Genomic DNA, 20,607 nt, shown 5'->3' on the forward strand with positions numbered 1-20,607 from the left:
GGATTCTCAGCGCGCAAGGCGCCAGGTGGACTTCGGGGCGGTGCGCCTACGATGATTCGAGAATCGCGATTCGTAAACGATTCAGGACTCTTAGATATATTAATTACCGGGCGCGTAAGCCAATGTTAATCCGGTTTCGCAATTATCGATTTCCGGAGCGAAATGGTGCGGGTTGAGAAACCTTCGTAAGAAGGAATGCAACGTTATTATTTCGGTCGCGCGCATGTCTCGTTTTTATGATGTTGTGACGCTCGGTCGTTGCCGGGATTTGAACTTTCCCGTGTTTAGAAACGTGCGTCGGGAATTTAAATGTCTGCGTTTATCGAAACCGCGTGATTCCGGTCGCGATTCTTTTCGAGATTATAGGATAATCGAAATGGGATAGAAAGAGATTAATTGCATATGTCAATACTTACACATAAGTACCAGGTAACAAGCACATGTCACTTTGACGTCGGCAACTGGTCATTTCTGTTTCAAAGACGTCACGTGAACAAATAATGTCTAATTTAAAACGTCTTTTTTGTGACGTTTTAATGATGTTGTACAAAATATACATATTCGCCACGCTAGGTATGCACGTGTTTGCATACATGATATGTGTGTGTGTGCATGAGTGTGTTATGCGCGCGCGTGCGTGTGCGTGTACGGGCACGTATGCGTGAAAAATACAGCTTGGTATCTCCTGACTGCTCTTGTAAGATATACAATTAATAATTATAATTACCACATACATGTATAACTTCTTTAATTTAATATTTAATAATTTATAGAAAGAAAAAAAATTTATTGCATATGTCAATACTTACACATAAGTATTATTTTAATCTTTTAAAAGCTTATTTTAGTTATTATTTATTTTATTTTCATTTTTAATTTTTTTTAACAAAATTTTTATATTTTTTTATTTAATTTAAAAAAAAAAAGTTTTTTCTAATTAAGATTTAGTTTAATTTTATTGAGAAAAAAATATTACATTATTTCTACTTTTTAGTTTGTTTTAAAATTATTCAAATTGTCCTCAACGTATATATTGTAGATATTTTATTTATTAACAAAAAAGGTATTAGTATTCTTTCTTTGTGATAACTCACCTTGTATATTAAAATTGTTTGCTGATGAGAATTCAGTTTTTAAATAACAATTTAATTGTTCAATTATTAAGTTCTTATTTCTGTGAACTATTAATGTTGAAAATATACCTGTATTTTAATTATTCGATTTTGCTATTCTTCAAAACTGCGGAGAATTAACAGCACTTGACATCATGATAAATATGATATGTAAACAATTTTTAAAATCGAAATGATAAAAAAGTCAAGTCAATAAACGTAATAGTGTATAGTAATAAATCAATATATGGTTTAATTAACTTTTGAACTATACATTTAATTTAAAAAAAATAACTTCTGGAAAGAATTTAAGAGAAATTAAAAATTATTCTATACTTTTATCTTCTTTTATTATGAGCAAATAATTTGTCAACATTTGTATACTTTACTAATTTGATTGTATACTTTTATTATAAAATGTGTATAATGAATTTTTTTTTTCATGTAAAAAATTGGTTTCGATAAAAAGCTCCACAGAAAATTGTTGTTGGCCGTATTTTATGTGTATGTCGTATAAGTAAGATGTATTATATAATCCTATATTTTCGTGTTACATAAATGTTACAATATTATACCTTTAAAAGATAATAAAGAAAATAAAAACGTTTTTAAATGATCAATTTTCAATTTTATCAAGTTTTTTACATACATTGTTAATTTATTCATTATTATAAATTCCAAAAACGTTTGTTTCTCTAACTTACAAATAACTGATATAATCTTAATTGTTAATTTTTTAAAGATTTAAAATTAAAATTTTTATTTTTATTGTCATGCACATTGTATTTATTAATCTTGTCGTGAACGTCATTCAATTTCGATATCTAGATAGAAACTTTAAATAGATGAACGTATAAAAGCATATATATTGTTTTTTTACAATAAAATATACTTGTTAATAATCATGAATCATAATCTGTACTTAATTGCTTTTAAATAACTATAAATAAAAAAGCGACTTCTATATGTGATAGAGAAGTACACTTGATATCAATCTGAATCTTTATTTCGATAAAAAAATGTACGTCTAGCTTCTTGAATCTAATATTAAACTTCTGCATCCAAATTTATGATATATATATGTTTATCTTTTTTACATAAAAAAGCTCTTACAATTATCGAAACAAATAATTTTAATATAAAACTAAAAGTCAGTTAATATGTTACTTAATAAAAATATTATAATATTTAATGGAAATATCTTCTACTTTAATAATAAATCGAATTAAATGCTGATTGTGTGATATTAGGTTATTCTGATTTTGAAATAATATATGTATCAGATGTGCGTGCTGAGTGTCGCAAAATTACTGAACAATATTTTATAATATATTTCGAAAATTATCTAGATTATTTGCATATGTTTAAAAAATGTGAAAATTTCAATATTTTTAGAATTATAAGTGATAATTCGGCAAATATTTTATTGCATAGAATTTTCATTTTAGTCAGTATTTTGTTTACATCCGTACACATATCAAATTATTTTTTACTTTTATCATTTAGTTTTCATTAATTGTTTATTTTATTTTATAATGTATCTGATTATATTTTATCTAATCTGTAAGTACAATAATGTATATGTATAATGTATATGTACAATATAATAATTAATTAACGTTTCATTATTGACAGAATGATTATTGATAATAAATTTTTACTGTAAAATAAAAACTATAAAATTTTTCTTTTTTAAAGGAAAGTAAAAAGATTTCAATATTTGAGTAGTTGTTTAGAAAAAAATTATTAAGTTTAATCTTTATATGAGGAATATACTACATTACTGTAGAATATTGTTTGGAAAGTATTTTATTTTTATTTCCTTCCTAATTTTTTATTTTGAAAATTGATTTTAGAATTGTATTCAGTCAATAAAATAATACAAAGATTCGTATTTATTATAATTTATTGTAATAACATTAATTTGCTTATTATGTGTACCTGAAGTATAATTATGTATCAGTTTTTTACTAAATATCCAAATATAAAAATTCTTCTTATTTATTTTACTTAGAATACATGATGTCTTAAATAATAGAAAGATAATTTCTTCGAGTAAAGTATTTAATTCTTAATATTTTGTATTCTATAAGAAAGATTACATTTAATAAGGATAAAGAAAATAGAGGATATTATATGTATATCGCCTATTTTACCAATCTTCTCCCATATTTGGCAGAACATAAGTTTATTTCGAAAAACTACTTAAAGTAAAGATAGTAAATATGTGAGACGTAAATGCATTATATATTAATCTTTTATTAGTTTGATTGATTAATCATTTAAGATTCTTTCATAATCACGGATATCCAATCTTAAATTAGAAATAACTTGAAAACGGTCTTTTAAAATTTTATTTACCGTTTTCGTGTATCTGTCTTATGTTTGATACACCATATAAATATAGTTAAATCAATCGTTTCCGTTTCTGTACTAAAGTTAAAATTTCTTGAAAAATTGTATGTCTAAAACAGATTATTGTAACATTTATAATTACTATCTATACATGTATAATATATAATATTTAAGTAGATTAGCATATTTATAAAGTTAAAAGCCAAAATTATGACAGATTTTATAATGTAAAAATAAATTACCCGTTTATTAACAATAAATATGAATAGTAAATATAAATATATATATGCAACTTGGCTTAAATGTGAAGTATTAGTTCGAAAAATTAAAATTTGAGAAATAAAGAGTTTTGCAGTAGCTTTTCAAAAAAAAAATCACAACTTACTTAGGATCTGAATTACTTATATAGAGTTACGCTTGTGTTAAAAATTGATATATCTTAATATATTATTAATAATTGAAATATCTTAATTATATACAATATTATAATAATAATAATAATTATAAAAAATATAATTATAAATTGGTTTCTTGTATTTGTTTATTCTACAACTAGTTTCTTAGCCATAGCTTTTAGTATATTTTTCGCAATTTTTCCTGTACTTGTATGAGGTAATTCATTCAGAAATATTACTCCACCACGAAGTTTGTATTGATCCGTCATATTATTTGCCACCAAGTCTATTAATTCTTGTTCCGTCACCTACACATACACAATTTGAGCATTGCAATAATTTGATTATAGCATATTTGATTTAATAAAACATTTTATACATTCCATGTTAGAAAATAATATATGTATAGTTCAGTATGTTTAAAGTATCACATAATCTTGACAACAGATTAAAAAAATTTTATTATAAAAATTTTTATAGTTACTTGGAAGTGTCTCTCTCTTAAAATTTTGATGCACTTGATAAATCATAATTTAAAATTTTCTATTTTGTTAACATTGCTTTGTAACCTCATCATATTTGCAATAAGATTGTACCTCGATACCCGGCATCTTGGTGACATAAGCAATGGGATATTCGTCATCTGTTGGATGAGGAATTCCTGTTACTGCAACTTCTGACACTCCTGGATGCGACAATAAAACACCCTCGATTTCTCCAGATGAGATGTGATATCCTCTGTATTTTATAAGATCTTTTATTCTATCTACAATAAAGAGTTCCCCATCTTCATCAAAATAACCAATGTCACCTGAATGCAACCATCCTATAGGAAATTTGAACTTATTTTCATGGTATTACATGTGATATTATTATTACTACTATTATTATATTATTGTTAGACGTTTTGTTAGATGACTTTCTTTGTTAGAATTGTTTGATTAATGATAATATATGCTAATATGATTTAAGGGAAAGGGAGAATACACTAATGAGAATTTACATAGTTTTTTTACCTTGTTCATCAACAGTCTTTTTTGTCACTTCAAGATTTCTGTAATAGCCATTTATCTGAGTCACTGATTTTATCCACAGTTCTCCTAATTGATTTGAACCAAGAGCCTTTCCGCTTTCTAAGTCCACGATTTTTATTTCTGTATTTTGGATTACTGTTCCGCAAGATCCATTCTTATGATTCAAGCACTGAAGTGTCCTGTATCCAGCTACTTCTGTCATTCCTAAAATGAGAGGGATAAATAGTTTGGTTTTTACTACATGTTCTGTTGGTAGATGTTTTGTCTCATTTTTCTTACATATTGTTACGTCTGCGAAACGATATCGATATTATTTTCGAGCGCGAGCGACGCAACTATTCGACTTTTTTTTTTTAGCTACAAGAATAGATGAATTTTTCTCCACAATTAAAGTACTTATAAAAACAACACTCGAGGTCTAATAATTTCATATAAAAATGATAAAAAATTAAAAGATGAGTATTACGCCGTAACAATAGGTAATTATTTAATATAAAAAGTTTTAAGGTATGTTCGTGCAAAAGATATAGCATTTGCGTTTGGAATAACATAACAAAATATTAATAAACTTTTGGAAATGAAATTTTAGAAAACTTTAGAAGGCTAGTAAAAAAGATTTTCAAAATCTTTTAAAAATTACTCTTGTGCATCTGTGAGGGTGCGAGATTGAAACATAAACTCACGTCAAATGTCATTTCTAAAAGTTCACATATATTCCTTCATGCAATTGCTACCAGAAACCTACCTTATTTTGTGTGTATAAACTGCAAAACTTTTATATTAAGCAAATATATTCTCATGTTAAGTTAAATTTTGATTCATAATATAGAACAGTTTTTGGATCCTCTTAATCAGGTTTAATAACATGCATAGTTCTAAACTAAAACTGTTTAATCACAATTATTCCTCTAAAAAATGGAGTGATTGTGATTGGTTAGTCTTAGAACTACGGATCTTGTTAAACTCGATTAAGGGTGACGTGTAAACGTAGTCATACTCGCGTACATGCAATAAAGACTTCTTTAAATTCACAATAAACTTTATAAGAATAGTAATTATACAAAATATCATTATAATGCTCATTAGTAATCTCTCTTGATCGAAATCCAGAACGAGAACTCTCTTTTCTAAATATTTGTCTCCGCGCGACGCTTCTTCGATTGTCTTCGACGACTTCGGACCGATCGATATATTAATTTTCCGGCTCAACTGAGAAAGTCAATCAATATTTTTTTGAAAACGGACGACACAGACATCACGGACGCAACAATATATATATACATATATATAATTTATATTTATAATATGTTGTATTATATTAGAATAATAATCTACCATAACATTGTAATATTTGAACATGTGATAAAATGCGTCTTATTTCTTCGTGTGTTTTTGGTTTAATTGGTCCACCACCGAAGAATATGACTTTTAAAGATAGTAATGGAAATTTCTTTATGTAACCCGCTTTGAGAAATCGGTGGATCATACTCGAGGTCAGAAAAACCGTAGTTATCTAAATAGCAAGATCAAAACGATTTAGCCTTTTACATTATATTACATATTATTATCATGCATGCAAAAATATAAAATGCATAATAATTAATTTTCTTAATAAATAATATAATAATATCATGTAAAAATAATATTTTTTAGTATTATATCTTGAATTTATTTAAATTATTATATAGTAATATTTTAATACTTGAATCGTTAAAATAAATTTTTTTCTTATTGAGAAATGCAAGTTTTTCAGACATTTAAATATTAACAAGAGAAGTATGATAATATATATACTTAATATATAATTATTTCCTTGACAGAGATAAATTTACACAATATTGAATTATTAAGGTTCCCGAGTAGTCGCCGAGAAACTCTAAGTTTGACGGTGATAACAAATATAACTACAATAGAAATAAGAATCAAGTCATTAGTGTTCTCTCTTTTTATCTCGCATTGTTTGTTTCTTTTTTTTCTATTAGGCGTGAAAGTGACGTTTAGACAGCCAAATTATTCTTGCGTGCCCTCTTTAAATAAACTATAGATCGTTTTAGTACACTTGTAAAATTGTCCGCAAACTAAGCTTAACAAGGAATATACTATGTAAAGGGAACATTTTCCACTTCTTTAGACAGCTGTCAAACCGCGTATTTTCTTGTGTAAATAGGGATTATTTTGACACTCATTTTACGGCTATTTATTAACTGTCAAGGGAATAGCTTAGTGTTCAAACAATTTTACAAATGTGCTAAACCGATCTGTAGTCTTATTTCATCGAAATATCTATTTATTGAAAACTTGCACGCAAGAATTCTCAGAGTATTATTTCTCGCTTATGACGTCACTATTCCAATATAGCCGCGGTGAGCCTCGGGAGCCTCAAGAAATTCTTGAGAATAAAATGGTCTTTAGCAAAAACAATTAAATTAATATGTCTCATTGTCAGTTATTATTTTTCTGAAGTTAGAGAAGAAGATAAATTTAAAATTATTTGCTCATTTATAATAATGAATAAAAAAATCTTTAATTTTTTACATAAAGAGTTTTTGCCTGTTTTATCTTTTATATATAATAAATCATAATAATAAAATCGAGAAAAGTGTTCCTATATATTTTCTTTACAACTGTTACCTTGTATTTTTCAATTAATAAGCATATCATCTCTTCATCGAATTCTGGATAAAGAATTACTTTGGCACTCTGCACGATCGAAAACAAATTCATCATTACTCCCAAAACCCAATAAAGTGTTGAGAACCAAATCGGCGTATCGGTAAAATCTATGTTTTTATCTTTGCTGACATACGACAGACAGTAATTGGATAATTCAACTCCTTTCAACAGTCCCGTGCTGCCTGACGAATGCATTATGCACATGGTCTTTTTCCTGTCGACATAACATTGCACTCGACATAATGGAATGTCGTCACTTCCGCATCGCTGCACATGGTCAAAATATCGAAAAATGAGATCACGTTGAGGTGATTGCCGAAAATCACAACAATGGGATTGCTGTTGCTCTTTTTTATCGCGCTCAAAATAACGTTCACGGATTTCTCAGTGCAGAATATCATTTTCGGAGTAGTCAGCCGCATAACATAAACACGCTTTCTAATGACAAATGGCGCATAATTAATAAAATTTCATGAAATAAAAAAACACTAGATAAAATAAATGATACATATAAATGTTAATACACAATTAAATAATAAATAAAATAAATTCTAATGAATTCGAGATAAATCAAATTACATTTGCTGTTGTTGGAATTATATTATTTGTAATTATTAATCGAATAAAACGTAACAATGCTTTTGAATGGTCATCGCAGGATAACTCTTGCAAATTCATGTTTTCTTCCCACGGATTAAAGATCGCGTTGACATAAATTGTCGCCAAGCAGGGCACGAAGGAATTGAAATGATTACTTGTGCATAGACTGACAATATCGCAAAGTTTGATTCCTTGTTTTTGTAACCACAATGCGCATTTTACAACTTTATTTTGTAACTCTGCATACGTAACTACTTGTTCAGTGCATGCATCAATTTGTGACATTATTGATATTGTACAGAGTGTCTTAAAATCATAGAACGTGCATTTTATTACAAAATTACTTAATTATTATTAAATTACCATTGAATGGTATTAAAATATAATATCTCATGTCATTTCTTGAAAATGTTTACTCGTTATGAAATTAGTATGCAAATTTATATTATATAAGCATTGTTAACTCTGAAAGTTTTCTTCTCTTACATTTAATATTGACATTACGTCTAAGTATTACCTTACCTGTGCAATTTTATTTCCATGACTTTTAATGTTATTCCACAATATTTCTCCAATACTTTTAGGCGTACATGTTATTTCTCCTTTGTAAACGTTATTTTCCACAGTAAAAGTCTAAAAATAATAGATAAATCTTTATTTAAATGAAACACAGTACAAATTTTTGCATATATTTGAAACAAATTTACGTTTTGTGTTTTTAATCTATAATTTTATATCATATTGACAATGATTATTTGTGTAAGTTAATTGTTAATTATATAAATATATTAACTATAATATGCGCAATTATGGGTGTTTTTGTACTTACCCTTGACTCATTTACAGCCATATTACCGGAGATATAGTTTTTAGATCCTAGTTGAAAATGTTGAACACAATTAAACAGCGACGTAGTAGTTATTCCTCTCACTTATTATAATATAAAAAAAATACACAGATATCTATGAAAAATGTTTGGAAGTTTATAGAATGTTTAAATTTTAACTTTCTTTCATTCTTAAAGGAAATGTTTATATTTACGTACAATAGAAAATTTATTTTTCTGTATTTCTATTTTTGCATTTGTTTGTTAAAAATAAAATTAAATATTAGTTAGAAATAGAAAATTGTTTAAATTACAAATTTTATCGACAAAGCGGCATAAATAAAATGATTAAGATGACATGTGGCATCCACGGATATCATCATGTAAGCGTCTGTTTAAAAATCAAAGTATTTCTACAATGATAAGAGAGAGAATATAAATACGTTTTATATCATAAAAATTAAAATGTAAAAAATGCTAAATTGGAATAAAGTATGTATTGACAATAAATTGGATTTTTACACATAATAATACAATATATATTAATAAATGTTGAAACAATCTTCCGTAAACGAAACGGAGTTGTGCACAGATTTTTAATGATGATTCTTCTCAAAAGGACTAAGCTTTACTGATTTTTATTAACATTATACAAGTAGGAAACGGCGTTTTACACTACCGGATTATTTGAGGATGTAATAGTTGTATTGCACGTCATGAGATAATAACACTTCGTCGCAAATAATAGAACACTATGAGTATCTGCACAGTCTGATATATCGACAATTTGTCTCTTTAATTAGTCGTACTGCTCGCGAAGAATGCTTTCCCGTTATTAGTAAGCCATGATGTGAGCTCGCTTTAAGTAGTGCACTTATATATTGTAACTTGTGCAAATAGTTGTAATGTCCTATTATCCGCGATTGTACATCGCTAAAGTGTCATTATTTTATGACATCACGCGATACAACTATTATACTCTGACATAATCTAGTAGCAAAAAGTCATTTCCTCTTGCATTTGCATAAGAGATAAAATTTTTAAAACAAAAATACATATATTTGAAATAATAATAATATGATGATATATGTGAAATATATTTTATGAATAATTTTGAATTAGTTGTAATTATTTTTAATTATTTTTAAATTGTTTCTATTGTATATTTTTATAAATGTATTTTATATATTCTTCTCTACACAACACAATTTAAAAGTAAAACAATAAAAAAAAGGAAATAAATATTGCTGGTCAGTTTAAAATCCTACAGTATAAAATAAACAAATAAACGTATTTATCCCATATTAGATATAGAGCACGCAAGGGAGCCGAAAACATGATGCCAAAATAAAAAAAGAAACGTAGACAAGGACACGAGGGGTCTTATGCAGCGTTTCCTTTCTATTCCTTCATCACATTCACTTACGGGCTAACGTATTCGCGTGCTCTATAATCGAATATCTCTATGGTTTATCAAAACAATATTTACGAGTACATATTGTTCCAACATTTGATGATTTTTGGCATCTTCTAACTGTACAGGTGGATCAGCGTATTTTCGATAAGTTTATTAATATGTAAAAGTGTTTTAAAAAATCTGAAAAAAATGTATATACCTTCTTTAAACATTCTAAATAAAGACTAAAGTAATAAATTTGAAAAATAATTTACTTAAATATATTATTTTATGATTATTTGTTTTCGAGAAATTGACGTGTTGTTAGAAAAATCACGGACAAAAATGACCCACCAATACGGAATAAGGGTTAAGATTTATTTTAATTTTATTTTATTTAAAAAACTTATTTGTAATTAATATTTATTCTGTTGATACAAACATGCAAATATAAATTAAATTTACGATTAATCTAATAAAGATGTAACTTTTTTATTTTTACTTGCAAACGATCACTCTGAAGCGTAAAAAAAGTAATCTGTATCGGAACTTGTAGAAAAACACTTAGCTCGCAACCCACTTTCATAAGAAGAAACATATTGTCATGTTCGAGAGCTGATGTATAAAATAACGATATTGACATTATCATACCATTCAAGCAACAACACCATCGAAATATCTTTTTACGAATTTTTTGAGACTTTGTGGCTTCCACTGAAAGTGGCCAGCAAGAAGCAAACGTTAGATCTACTTTTAGAAAAGCAAGAACTTTTTCTAACGTTAAGATCTCTGTCATAATAAAAAATAAAATCTTGCAGACTGTTATAAACAGAAAATAATGTATCTTATTACGATTTGAACTCAACTGTCTTTACAATATTTTTCCGAGAAATTATAGAAAGAAAAATCGCGCGAGAAGCTGAGAAAACGCATAATGAACGTCTAAGTTGCACCTATGTTACACTCATTCATTTTATAGACGTGAAACAAAATATTTTCTCTAGTAAGAGGAATGCGCGTAAAACTATAATATGACGAAAATTATAAGACGGTAGGAAGAATAATAATTTACACAAGAGATATGTACATAGGGTTTTTATTATACAACTAGTTTCTTATCTATAGCTTTTAATTCTTTCTTCGCAATTGTTTCTGTACTTGTATGTGGTAAAGTATTCAGAAATGTAACTTAATACAACAAAGATTACATTAATTCGTGTTAGTAAATTATAATTATGTATAGTATGTAAAGTATATAATTATATAATTATAATCCAAAGAAACAAGATGTAATAATATTATATAATATAATAATATCGTACGCAAATTTTGCGTGTGCTTTTAAAGGCTTTCGATACTACATTTGGGCAGTTGTCTTTTCACCACGAGTAACAACGAATTTAATCACAACAACAAGTCAAGGTAAGTGGATATTATTGTGTGGTTTCGAAATATGTCTATTACACACATATTATTTCTTTCAAGTATCTCATCCCCTATCGGCATATTTGATAAAGCTCGATAATTTCCATTATGTTTTATAGAAATGGTAAAGGTGACCAATGTAAACACATCAAACATGGAAATATTTGTCGGACTGAATATGACTGAAAATTCGTTGCGGACAAGCATATTATAGACCTATATCACATTTTAACAACAAGAATTAAATAACGAAAAATATTTTACTATTGCTGATATAAAAATATTTAAAAAACTAAAATATTGCGTGTGCGTTGTGTAAGTGTTTTTCAATAACGATAAAGTTACATAAAATCAAAAATCGTAAACGTTACGGTTTCTATTCAATTGTATTATGTAAGTTTTTTTTTATTTCTATAGCTAATCTGCAAATTAAACTTTATTTAAAATTGACAAAAGAGCTCTATTTTGGTTATTTAAAATCTCCAATGTTTAATTGAAGAAACTCATTCTTTTATTGCTTTTGATTCGAAAATTATATTAAATGTCTCGATAATTTCGCTAAAAAATTTACTTTAAATTCATCAAATAATTATGATCAAAAAAATGTTTGATGAATTTTGTATTAATTCATATGTAAATAATATAGATAATATTAATGTTCAAAATATTAACGTAAATTTTAATTAAAGTAGATAAACAATACAAAGCAGTACCTTTTAATACACAAACGTCCTTTTAATTTTATAATTTTATTATTATAATAGTAAATACGATAAAGAAATAGTTCTCTTGATTAAGATAAAGAATTTGACTATTACATGTAAGTACTTATATGTGCATAATTATTTTTAAAAAATATTATGATATGTGTAAAAGCAATATTTTACTAATTAAATAACATTCAAGACTAATAAGAATTAACACGTAGTACTTCAAAATGCAAATATACACAATATATATATATATATATATATATATATATATATATATAATATGTATGTGTATTTCAAAGACGATAAAGTCACACAAAGTCAAACAAACATTACGGTTTCAATTCGGACCATCTCTAGCATAAATAAGTAAAATTTATGTTTAAATAATAAAATTTTATTAATTATCAATTATTAATTATTTGTAATAGTTTGTATGGAATAGTAATATGAATATGGTGATTCTTGTATAGTAATTCATAACAACTTAACAATTACTTACGGTAAATAATCCGTTTCACTTATATCTAAACCCTCCTACGTTACCAGCTATAGTGCCGGCAAAAATTATATACAAGACAAAATTATCGGATGATAGTTCATATAAGAAATGAGCATCTGTTATGTGCGTTTCATTGTTATATCAATTTGTTGTGGGTTCAGTCACAATAATTTCTTTTTTATTTTCCTTAAAATTATATATATCCTTAATTAACATCATGTCAATTATACCCAGGTTTTCCGCAAAGAAGCTTATGTTTCTCGTTGCATTTAAAATATTTATGGAAATTTTGCATTCACCATAAAAGAAGCTTTGTTTAATAAATAATATAAATTTAATATTATAATGGCTTGACTTAATTATATTGTCCGGAACAGCGGATAAAGGATCCGTATCATAAGCCATCGCGATGATAAATAATAGACTGCAACTTAACAACAGCTTGAGGAACGCCATTTCAATTTTTTCTTTTAATATCTGCATGAAGATTTCATATCGTTAGGCAAAACAAATAAAAAAATAATACCTATAACATTAAGCATCGTCTAACTTAAAAATGAATAAAATATGTAAAACAAGCAGAAATAGTTAGAAATAGAAAAAAAAAGAAACAGAAAATCTTTTTCATTGTTGATTAATTAAATATTTTAACCAAAAAGACAAATATAAAAGATAAACAACTATCAACCTAGCAAATAAAAACACCACGCAGATGTTAATGCGTTTTTAGAAATTAATTTTTTCCGCGAAAATAGAAACGTGCACAATGCACATATTTTACTTGGTGTATTTATCAAGAAATAGATTCTCATTTTTGAAAATTCTACACCCCTAAGTTGATAGTTGTTTGTTTGTAAATATTAAGAGCCTTATATTGAAAATATTAAATATAAAAGAACATAATTATTTTGTAGTTTTTTTATATTAAATACATCTAATACGATTTTGGCTTTTAAATTGCTTCATCACAGTTTTCAGAAATTTGTGTGAAATTTCATGTGTATTTTATTATAAAATTAATTTAAATACTTGTTGTGTATATAAATATATATTATCAAATGCTTAAAATAAAATATATATGCCAAAAAATATTTTTATGCATTTATTGTAACAATTAAATATTGTATAACAATTTTAAATTTTCTAAATTATTAGTTTATTGATTTTGAATTGAGTTTATATTTCAAAGATAACATAATACACAGTTGTAATTTTCTATATTAAAATACTCTATACCACAAATTAATAATCTTAATATTAAAAAAAAATCGATTAGGGATAAAAACATTACATTATTTCTATTTTCCAGTTCGTTTTGAAATTTTTCAAATTGTCCTCAACGTATAAATTGTAAATATTTTATTTATTGACAAAAAAACGTATATAAGTATTCTTTCTTTGTAATAACTCACCTTGTATATTAAAATTGTCTGCTGATGAGAATTCAGTTTTTAAATAACAATTTAACTGTTTAATTACTAAGTCTTTATTTATGTTAATGTCGAGAATATACCTGTATCTGTTCGATTTTACTGTTCTTCAAAGGAGATTTAACAACACTTGACATCATAATAAATATGATATGTAAACAATTTTTAAAGTCAAAATGATAAAGAGGCCAGGTCAATAAACGCAATAGCATATAATAATAAATCAATATATGGTTTAATTAACTCTTTCACTATACATTTAATTTTAAAGTAATAATTTCTGGAAAGAATTTATGAGGAATTAAAAATTATTCTATACTTTTATTCCTTTTTATTATGAGCGAATAATTTGTCAACATTTATATATTTTTTGTATATATTTTTAATTATTTTATTTAATTATTTTTATTTTTATTGTCATACACATTGTATTTATTAATCTTGTCGTGAACATCATTCAGTTTCGATATTAAGATAAAAATTTTAAATGGATAAACGTTCAAAGCATATATATATGTTGTTTTTTTCAATAAAATATACTTGTTAATAATCACGAGTCGTAATATGTACTTAATTGCTTTTAAATAACTATAAATAAAGAAGCCATTTCCGTAGTGATAGAGATGTACATACACTTGATCTCAATCTGAATCTTTACTTTGATAAAAAAATTGTTTGTTTAATTTTGAATCTAATGTAAAACTTATGCATCAAAATTTATGATGTATATTTGTTTATTTTTTTTAATAAAATAGCAATACAATTATTGAAACGAATAATTTTTAATATAAGACTAAAAAACAGTTAATATTTTACTTAATAAAACTGTTATAATATTTAATGAAAATATCCTCTACTTTAATAATAAACCAAATTAAATGCTGATAGTGTGATTTTAGATCATCCTGGTTTTGAAATACTAATTGTAAGTGTAACAGGTATGCAGGTAGGCGTGCTGAGTGTCGCATAATTACTAAACAATTTTTTAATGATATATTTCGAAAATTATCTGGATTTAAATATGTTTACAAAAAAGTCAAAATTTCAATACTTATAGAATTGTAAGTGATCAAATTCGGCAAATATTTGTGTGTAGAGTTTGCGCATTAGAGTCGATATTTTTGTTCATATCCGTACTTATTTATAATTATTTTTTACTTTTAACATTTAGTTTTTCATTAATTTCTATTGCTTGTTTTATTTTATATTTTATATTGTTTTTTTATCTAATGTACAGGTACAATAATGTATATGGCGATCATATATATGTATAATGTATATATACTATATAATAATAATTGACGTTATAATATTTACCGAATTTATTTATTTATTTATTGATAACAAATTTTTATTGTAAAATAAAACTGTATGAATTTTCTTTTTTTAAAAAAAAGTAAAAAGATTTGAAAATTTCCCAAACAAAAGATTCTATAATTATATATATATATATTGTGTCAATAAAATAATACAAAAATTCGTATTTATTATAATTTATTGTAATAACATAAATTTGCTTATTATGTGTACATCAAGTATAATTATGTATCATTTTTTTTACTAAATATCTAAATATAAATATTCTTTTTATTTATTTTACTTACAATACATGATGTCTTAAATAATAGAGTGACAATTTCTTCAAGTAAAGATGTTAACTATTAATATTTTATATTCTACAAGAAAGATTACATATAATAAGGATAAAGAAAATAGAGGATATTATATGTATATTCTCTATTTTACCCATCCTCTTCCCTTATATTTGACAGAACATAAGTTTATTTCGAGAAACTACTTATAATAAAGATAATAAATATGTAATGTACATGCAGTGCGATTCTGGCGTAGTGAGTTGAGCGTCTGCTCACTTGCCCAAGATCTCGGGTTCAAATCCGACCAGAAATTTCGAATTTTTATTCGATTTAATTTGATCGCCATCTTTCGGATAGTGAAGATAGTAAATATGTAACGTGCATGCCATTACATATTGTGATTCTCATAATCACTGATATTCACTCTTGAATTTTGAAATAACTTGAAAATTTTGTATTTGGCGTCTTCGTTTTTCTATCTTACATTCGATAGATAATGTGAGTATGTCAAAATCAACTTCTTCTATTTTACTTCTTCAAAGTTAAAATTAATTAAAAATTTGAATACCTAAAACAGATTATTGTAGTATTTATTATTAATACATATACATATAATATGTAATATATAAAGTACGTTAGCATATTTATAATATGTTAAAAACCAAAAATTTTGACAAATTTTTAAAATGTAAAAATAAATAACTCGTTTATTAATAATAAATATATATATATATAAATAGTAATTATAAATTTATATATGAAACTCTTGACTTAGATGTGAAGTATTAGTTCGAAAAATTAAAATTTGAGAAATAAAGTTTTGCAGTCGCTCTTGAAAAAAAAATCAAAACTTACTTAGCATCTGAATCACTTATATAGAGTTACGATTATAATGTTAATAATTGAAATATCTTGTACAAAATTTTACCTTATAATATTTGTCAGCAATAAAAATTTCTGGATTCGTCCGTATTGCTCCGTGTTCTACGTGATAAATTACCTAAAATAAATTATTTCCATGGCAGTCACATTAACAATATTTTATTTGATATTATATATTATTATTTGACATTATATATACATATGTATTATATATGTATACAGGGTGTCCTGTAATTTGTGAAAAATCTTTCTTTTAGACATAGAACAAATCAAACTGAGCAAAAAAATTCCGTATCGTTTTGCGATTTTCGAAATAATTATTGAGAAATTAATTTTAAAATATTGACAAATTTGTGTAAGTATTAGCATGTGAGACGAGAAAAGCCACTGTTACGCTAGTAACCGTGTAACAATGGGCTGTTTCTTCTCGCTATGCTCCTAGCGACCGCGAAACAGCGGGCTATCTCTTTTCGCTGTGCTTTACCAGTACATATAGCTATATTGTTATCTATGATATGTATTAAAATGAAAAAAGATGTGAGATAATAAATAGTATACAATGAAATATATATTAATAAACCTATAATATTTCCGTGTACTTTTCCAATGTACAATTATAAATCTAGACACGAACCAATCGGTCGTTACCGTGGCATCGAAAAGTGGAACCAGCCATGTAGTTCCGCCGGCTATAAAATGGATCCAGTTAGCGCCACTGTCCCGGGGGAAAAAGCGTCTGAAGAAAAACGATGGCGTCTCTTATGTTTTTCTCTGGTAGAACATTAAATTCTAACCTATGTAAAAAATTTGACAAAATGAAAAAATATTGAAATATATTTACGAATTTTGTCATATGTATCTCATTGATTAATTAAAATAATTGAATCACTTATATTGTGTAATTATAAACAAAAATTATACATATCTCTTCTTAAAAATGATGCAAGCATCCAGAAATATAGTGCGAAGTTTACTTTCTAGTAAGTTTTCAATATAATATATATTTTTAAAATAAGACATTACATTTAATAAAATCTTATCTAAATTTGAGTTTCGTTATTTCTAACGGTATGCTATTTTTTACAGGCTGGCAACCTATATCAATAACACCGGCAGCTGGTTTAAAAATCTTCCCTCTGCCTGTAAAATATGGCGGTAAATATATATACATAATTTACTTGTTATATATTTATATATGAGATATTTTGTAATTCAAAATTATAATTACTAGACATTGAATATCCTGAACGACGAAAACTTAAAATAATGGAGAAAGTTCCACAATATCCACCAGGAATACGTATATTTAAAATGCAAAAGCGATTGAGGTACATGCGTGGTCCAGAGGAGGTGCACAATTTCCTTTTATACAAGCAATATGGTATTATTGTAAGTCTACATATGTAATGTCAAGAAGAGATATTTAATTATTTTCTATTGTTATAGAGATATTTAATTTACGCTCTTAAACTATACAGGCAACAGGGGGTGGCAGATTAAAATATAGTCATTTAGAGATGATTCGTTTAAAACTTGTCAGAACACTCAATCCCAACACAATGTTTGCAATTTGGCGTGTAAATCCACCGTGGCAACCAGTTACAAAAAAGGTTGAACAATTAAATAAATAAATAAATGTCAAGTACTTTTCTGAGCTAACAGTTATGATTTTTATAATTTAGGGGCTAGGACACCGTATGGGCGGTGGTAAAGGTTCCATTGACCACTATGTTACTCCAATTAAAGCTGGACATGTCATCGTAGAAGTTGGCGGTCATTGTGAATTTTTTGAGGTATCTTGATAATATACTATCTCTTTTAACATTTTTCAAAATAATTTATATTTTATAATAATATATATAATTTTGAAGATTCTTGTATTATATATTATGGAATCTATTCTGACAGCAGCTAACACAATATGAATAAACAAGAACATAATACATATAATTCTTTGTTTTAGGTAAAAAAAGTATTGACCCAAATAGCATGTATATTGCCATTCAAAGCCGAAGTTGTCAGTCAAGAAATTTTGGATAAAAAGGCAGCTAAAGAGAAGTGGGAGGAAAATAATAATCAGCATCTTTGGACCTGGAAATATATGGTTCAAAATAACATGCTCGGTTGCCACAAATGGATATCACCAGTTGATAAATTTTGGTTTAACAAATATGTGTAAATAACTAGAAAAAATTGTAAGAAATTTGCATCCTTACACGTCCTCCTTATAGAATGTCTTATAATTTCCCAATAAATATCCCAATAAAACTAGATAATAAATGAGTAATGGGACATTATAATTAATAATTTTATTTATTCATCAATTATTTATTCGATACATATATAAAATTACAATTGTGACCGAGCAGAATAAAAGGGCAGAGATTTGATTGGTGAAGTGCAATCTTATAGATGTATAGCACAGTTTGTACGTTTCTCGCACGAGTTCACTCTCTTGAGTTAGTTCTTATCTCTATGGTGTGTCCACGAGTCCTAGCTTTTTAAGGTTAAGATTTCGAAAACGTATGTGGAACATATTAACATTAAATTAATTGATTATGCAACGTATTTAAAGCTCGATAAAATTGATATGACAAGCTTTACATTTTACATACGTATACTATATACGTGTTCTATAATCTAGCATTTGTCATTTACCTATAACCTGTATTTATATTTCTAATTTTAAATTTCGTATATAATATTTTTTTAACAAATATTTTATCTCATTTTAATGATAATATAATATTAAAAAAAAAAATTATATATATATATATTGCAGATGACAAAATTGCTGGAGTGGTTATCGGGTGCAACTGTGATTTTTGGCATCTGGCTTGCTACGATTACAAGCAACTCTACATTTGTTAAAGAATGGCATGAAATTATACTTTTTCTTCCGATTATTTGTTTGTTCCTCTTCGGATTGTATGCGGCTACTGTCGTTTTGTACAGAGTATTCACTTTTAACAATTGCAATAGCGCAGCCATTGAGCTTCAACAAGTTAGTTTGTCTTATATCTATAAGAAAATATATTTGTACTTTAGTAATGTGTCAATATCTCTTTGTTATCACTTTCTTTTTCAGCAAATAGAGGAAGCTACAAAGGATCTTGAGAGCAAAGGTGTGATATTTTCAAGAAAAGCTTCAACTTAAAACTTATGTAAATTAAAATATAAAATATAGATTTTCTAATTTATATCTGTACGTATCATACTTTTTGGCCATTTTATACAAATATATATATATATATTCTTTCATAATACTATAGACTACAGCGATATAACATTCTTCTTTAAATTACTATTCTTTATTTTTATTTGTAAAATGATCAGTGTAATAGAAGAAAAATTATGATATTTATCTTTTATGTATACATACATATATAAAACCGAGAAAAAAAAAGAGATTTTAAGTCTTCCTTAAAAACTATTTTTTAGGCAGTAATACAATGTACTTGATTATATTAAATAAAATTGTAATTTATTTTATACTATGTATTACAAGTATATTGAGCACACAACAGAGTGCATTCTTGTTTTAACAGCATTGTTTTCTATTGATAACTTCATTTTTATAAAAAAAAAAAAAATGAATAAAATTTGATTTAGCATAATAAATTGTGAAAATGCATTAAAACTCTTCAACAAATAGTCCTTTGCTTTACTCTA

At 26.1% G+C, this 20,607-nt stretch overlaps 2 protein-coding genes across 2 annotated transcripts; one reads left to right on the forward strand and one right to left on the reverse strand.

Annotated features, from left to right (window-relative positions):
- Window positions 1-3,000: 3,000 nt before the first annotated feature.
- LOC140676406 (uncharacterized) lies at window positions 3,001-9,045 on the reverse strand. The gene is given in 9 exon segments (XM_072911423.1): window positions 3,001-4,170; window positions 4,459-4,688; window positions 4,879-5,100; window positions 6,232-6,409; window positions 7,528-7,788; window positions 7,791-8,007; window positions 8,234-8,450; window positions 8,697-8,802; window positions 8,999-9,045. Coding segments are annotated over 9 exon segments (1,614 nt in total). The 5' UTR covers window positions 9,020-9,045; the 3' UTR covers window positions 3,001-4,008.
- An 8,646-nt stretch (window positions 9,046-17,691) lies between these two features.
- LOC140675000 (large ribosomal subunit protein uL16m-like) lies at window positions 17,692-19,234 on the forward strand. The gene is made up of 6 exons (XM_072908986.1): window positions 17,692-17,915; window positions 18,022-18,090; window positions 18,167-18,324; window positions 18,414-18,545; window positions 18,618-18,728; window positions 18,899-19,234. Exons 1-6 carry the CDS (start codon window positions 17,873-17,875, stop codon window positions 19,112-19,114), a joined length of 729 nt encoding a protein of 242 aa, XP_072765087.1. The 5' UTR covers window positions 17,692-17,872; the 3' UTR covers window positions 19,115-19,234.
- The last annotated feature ends 1,373 nt before the right edge of the window (window positions 19,235-20,607 follow it).

The sequence above is a fragment of the Anoplolepis gracilipes genome, chromosome 2 (genome assembly GCF_047496725.1).
Source record: "Anoplolepis gracilipes chromosome 2, ASM4749672v1, whole genome shotgun sequence".
Classification (NCBI taxonomy): Eukaryota; Metazoa; Arthropoda; class Insecta; order Hymenoptera; family Formicidae; genus Anoplolepis; species Anoplolepis gracilipes.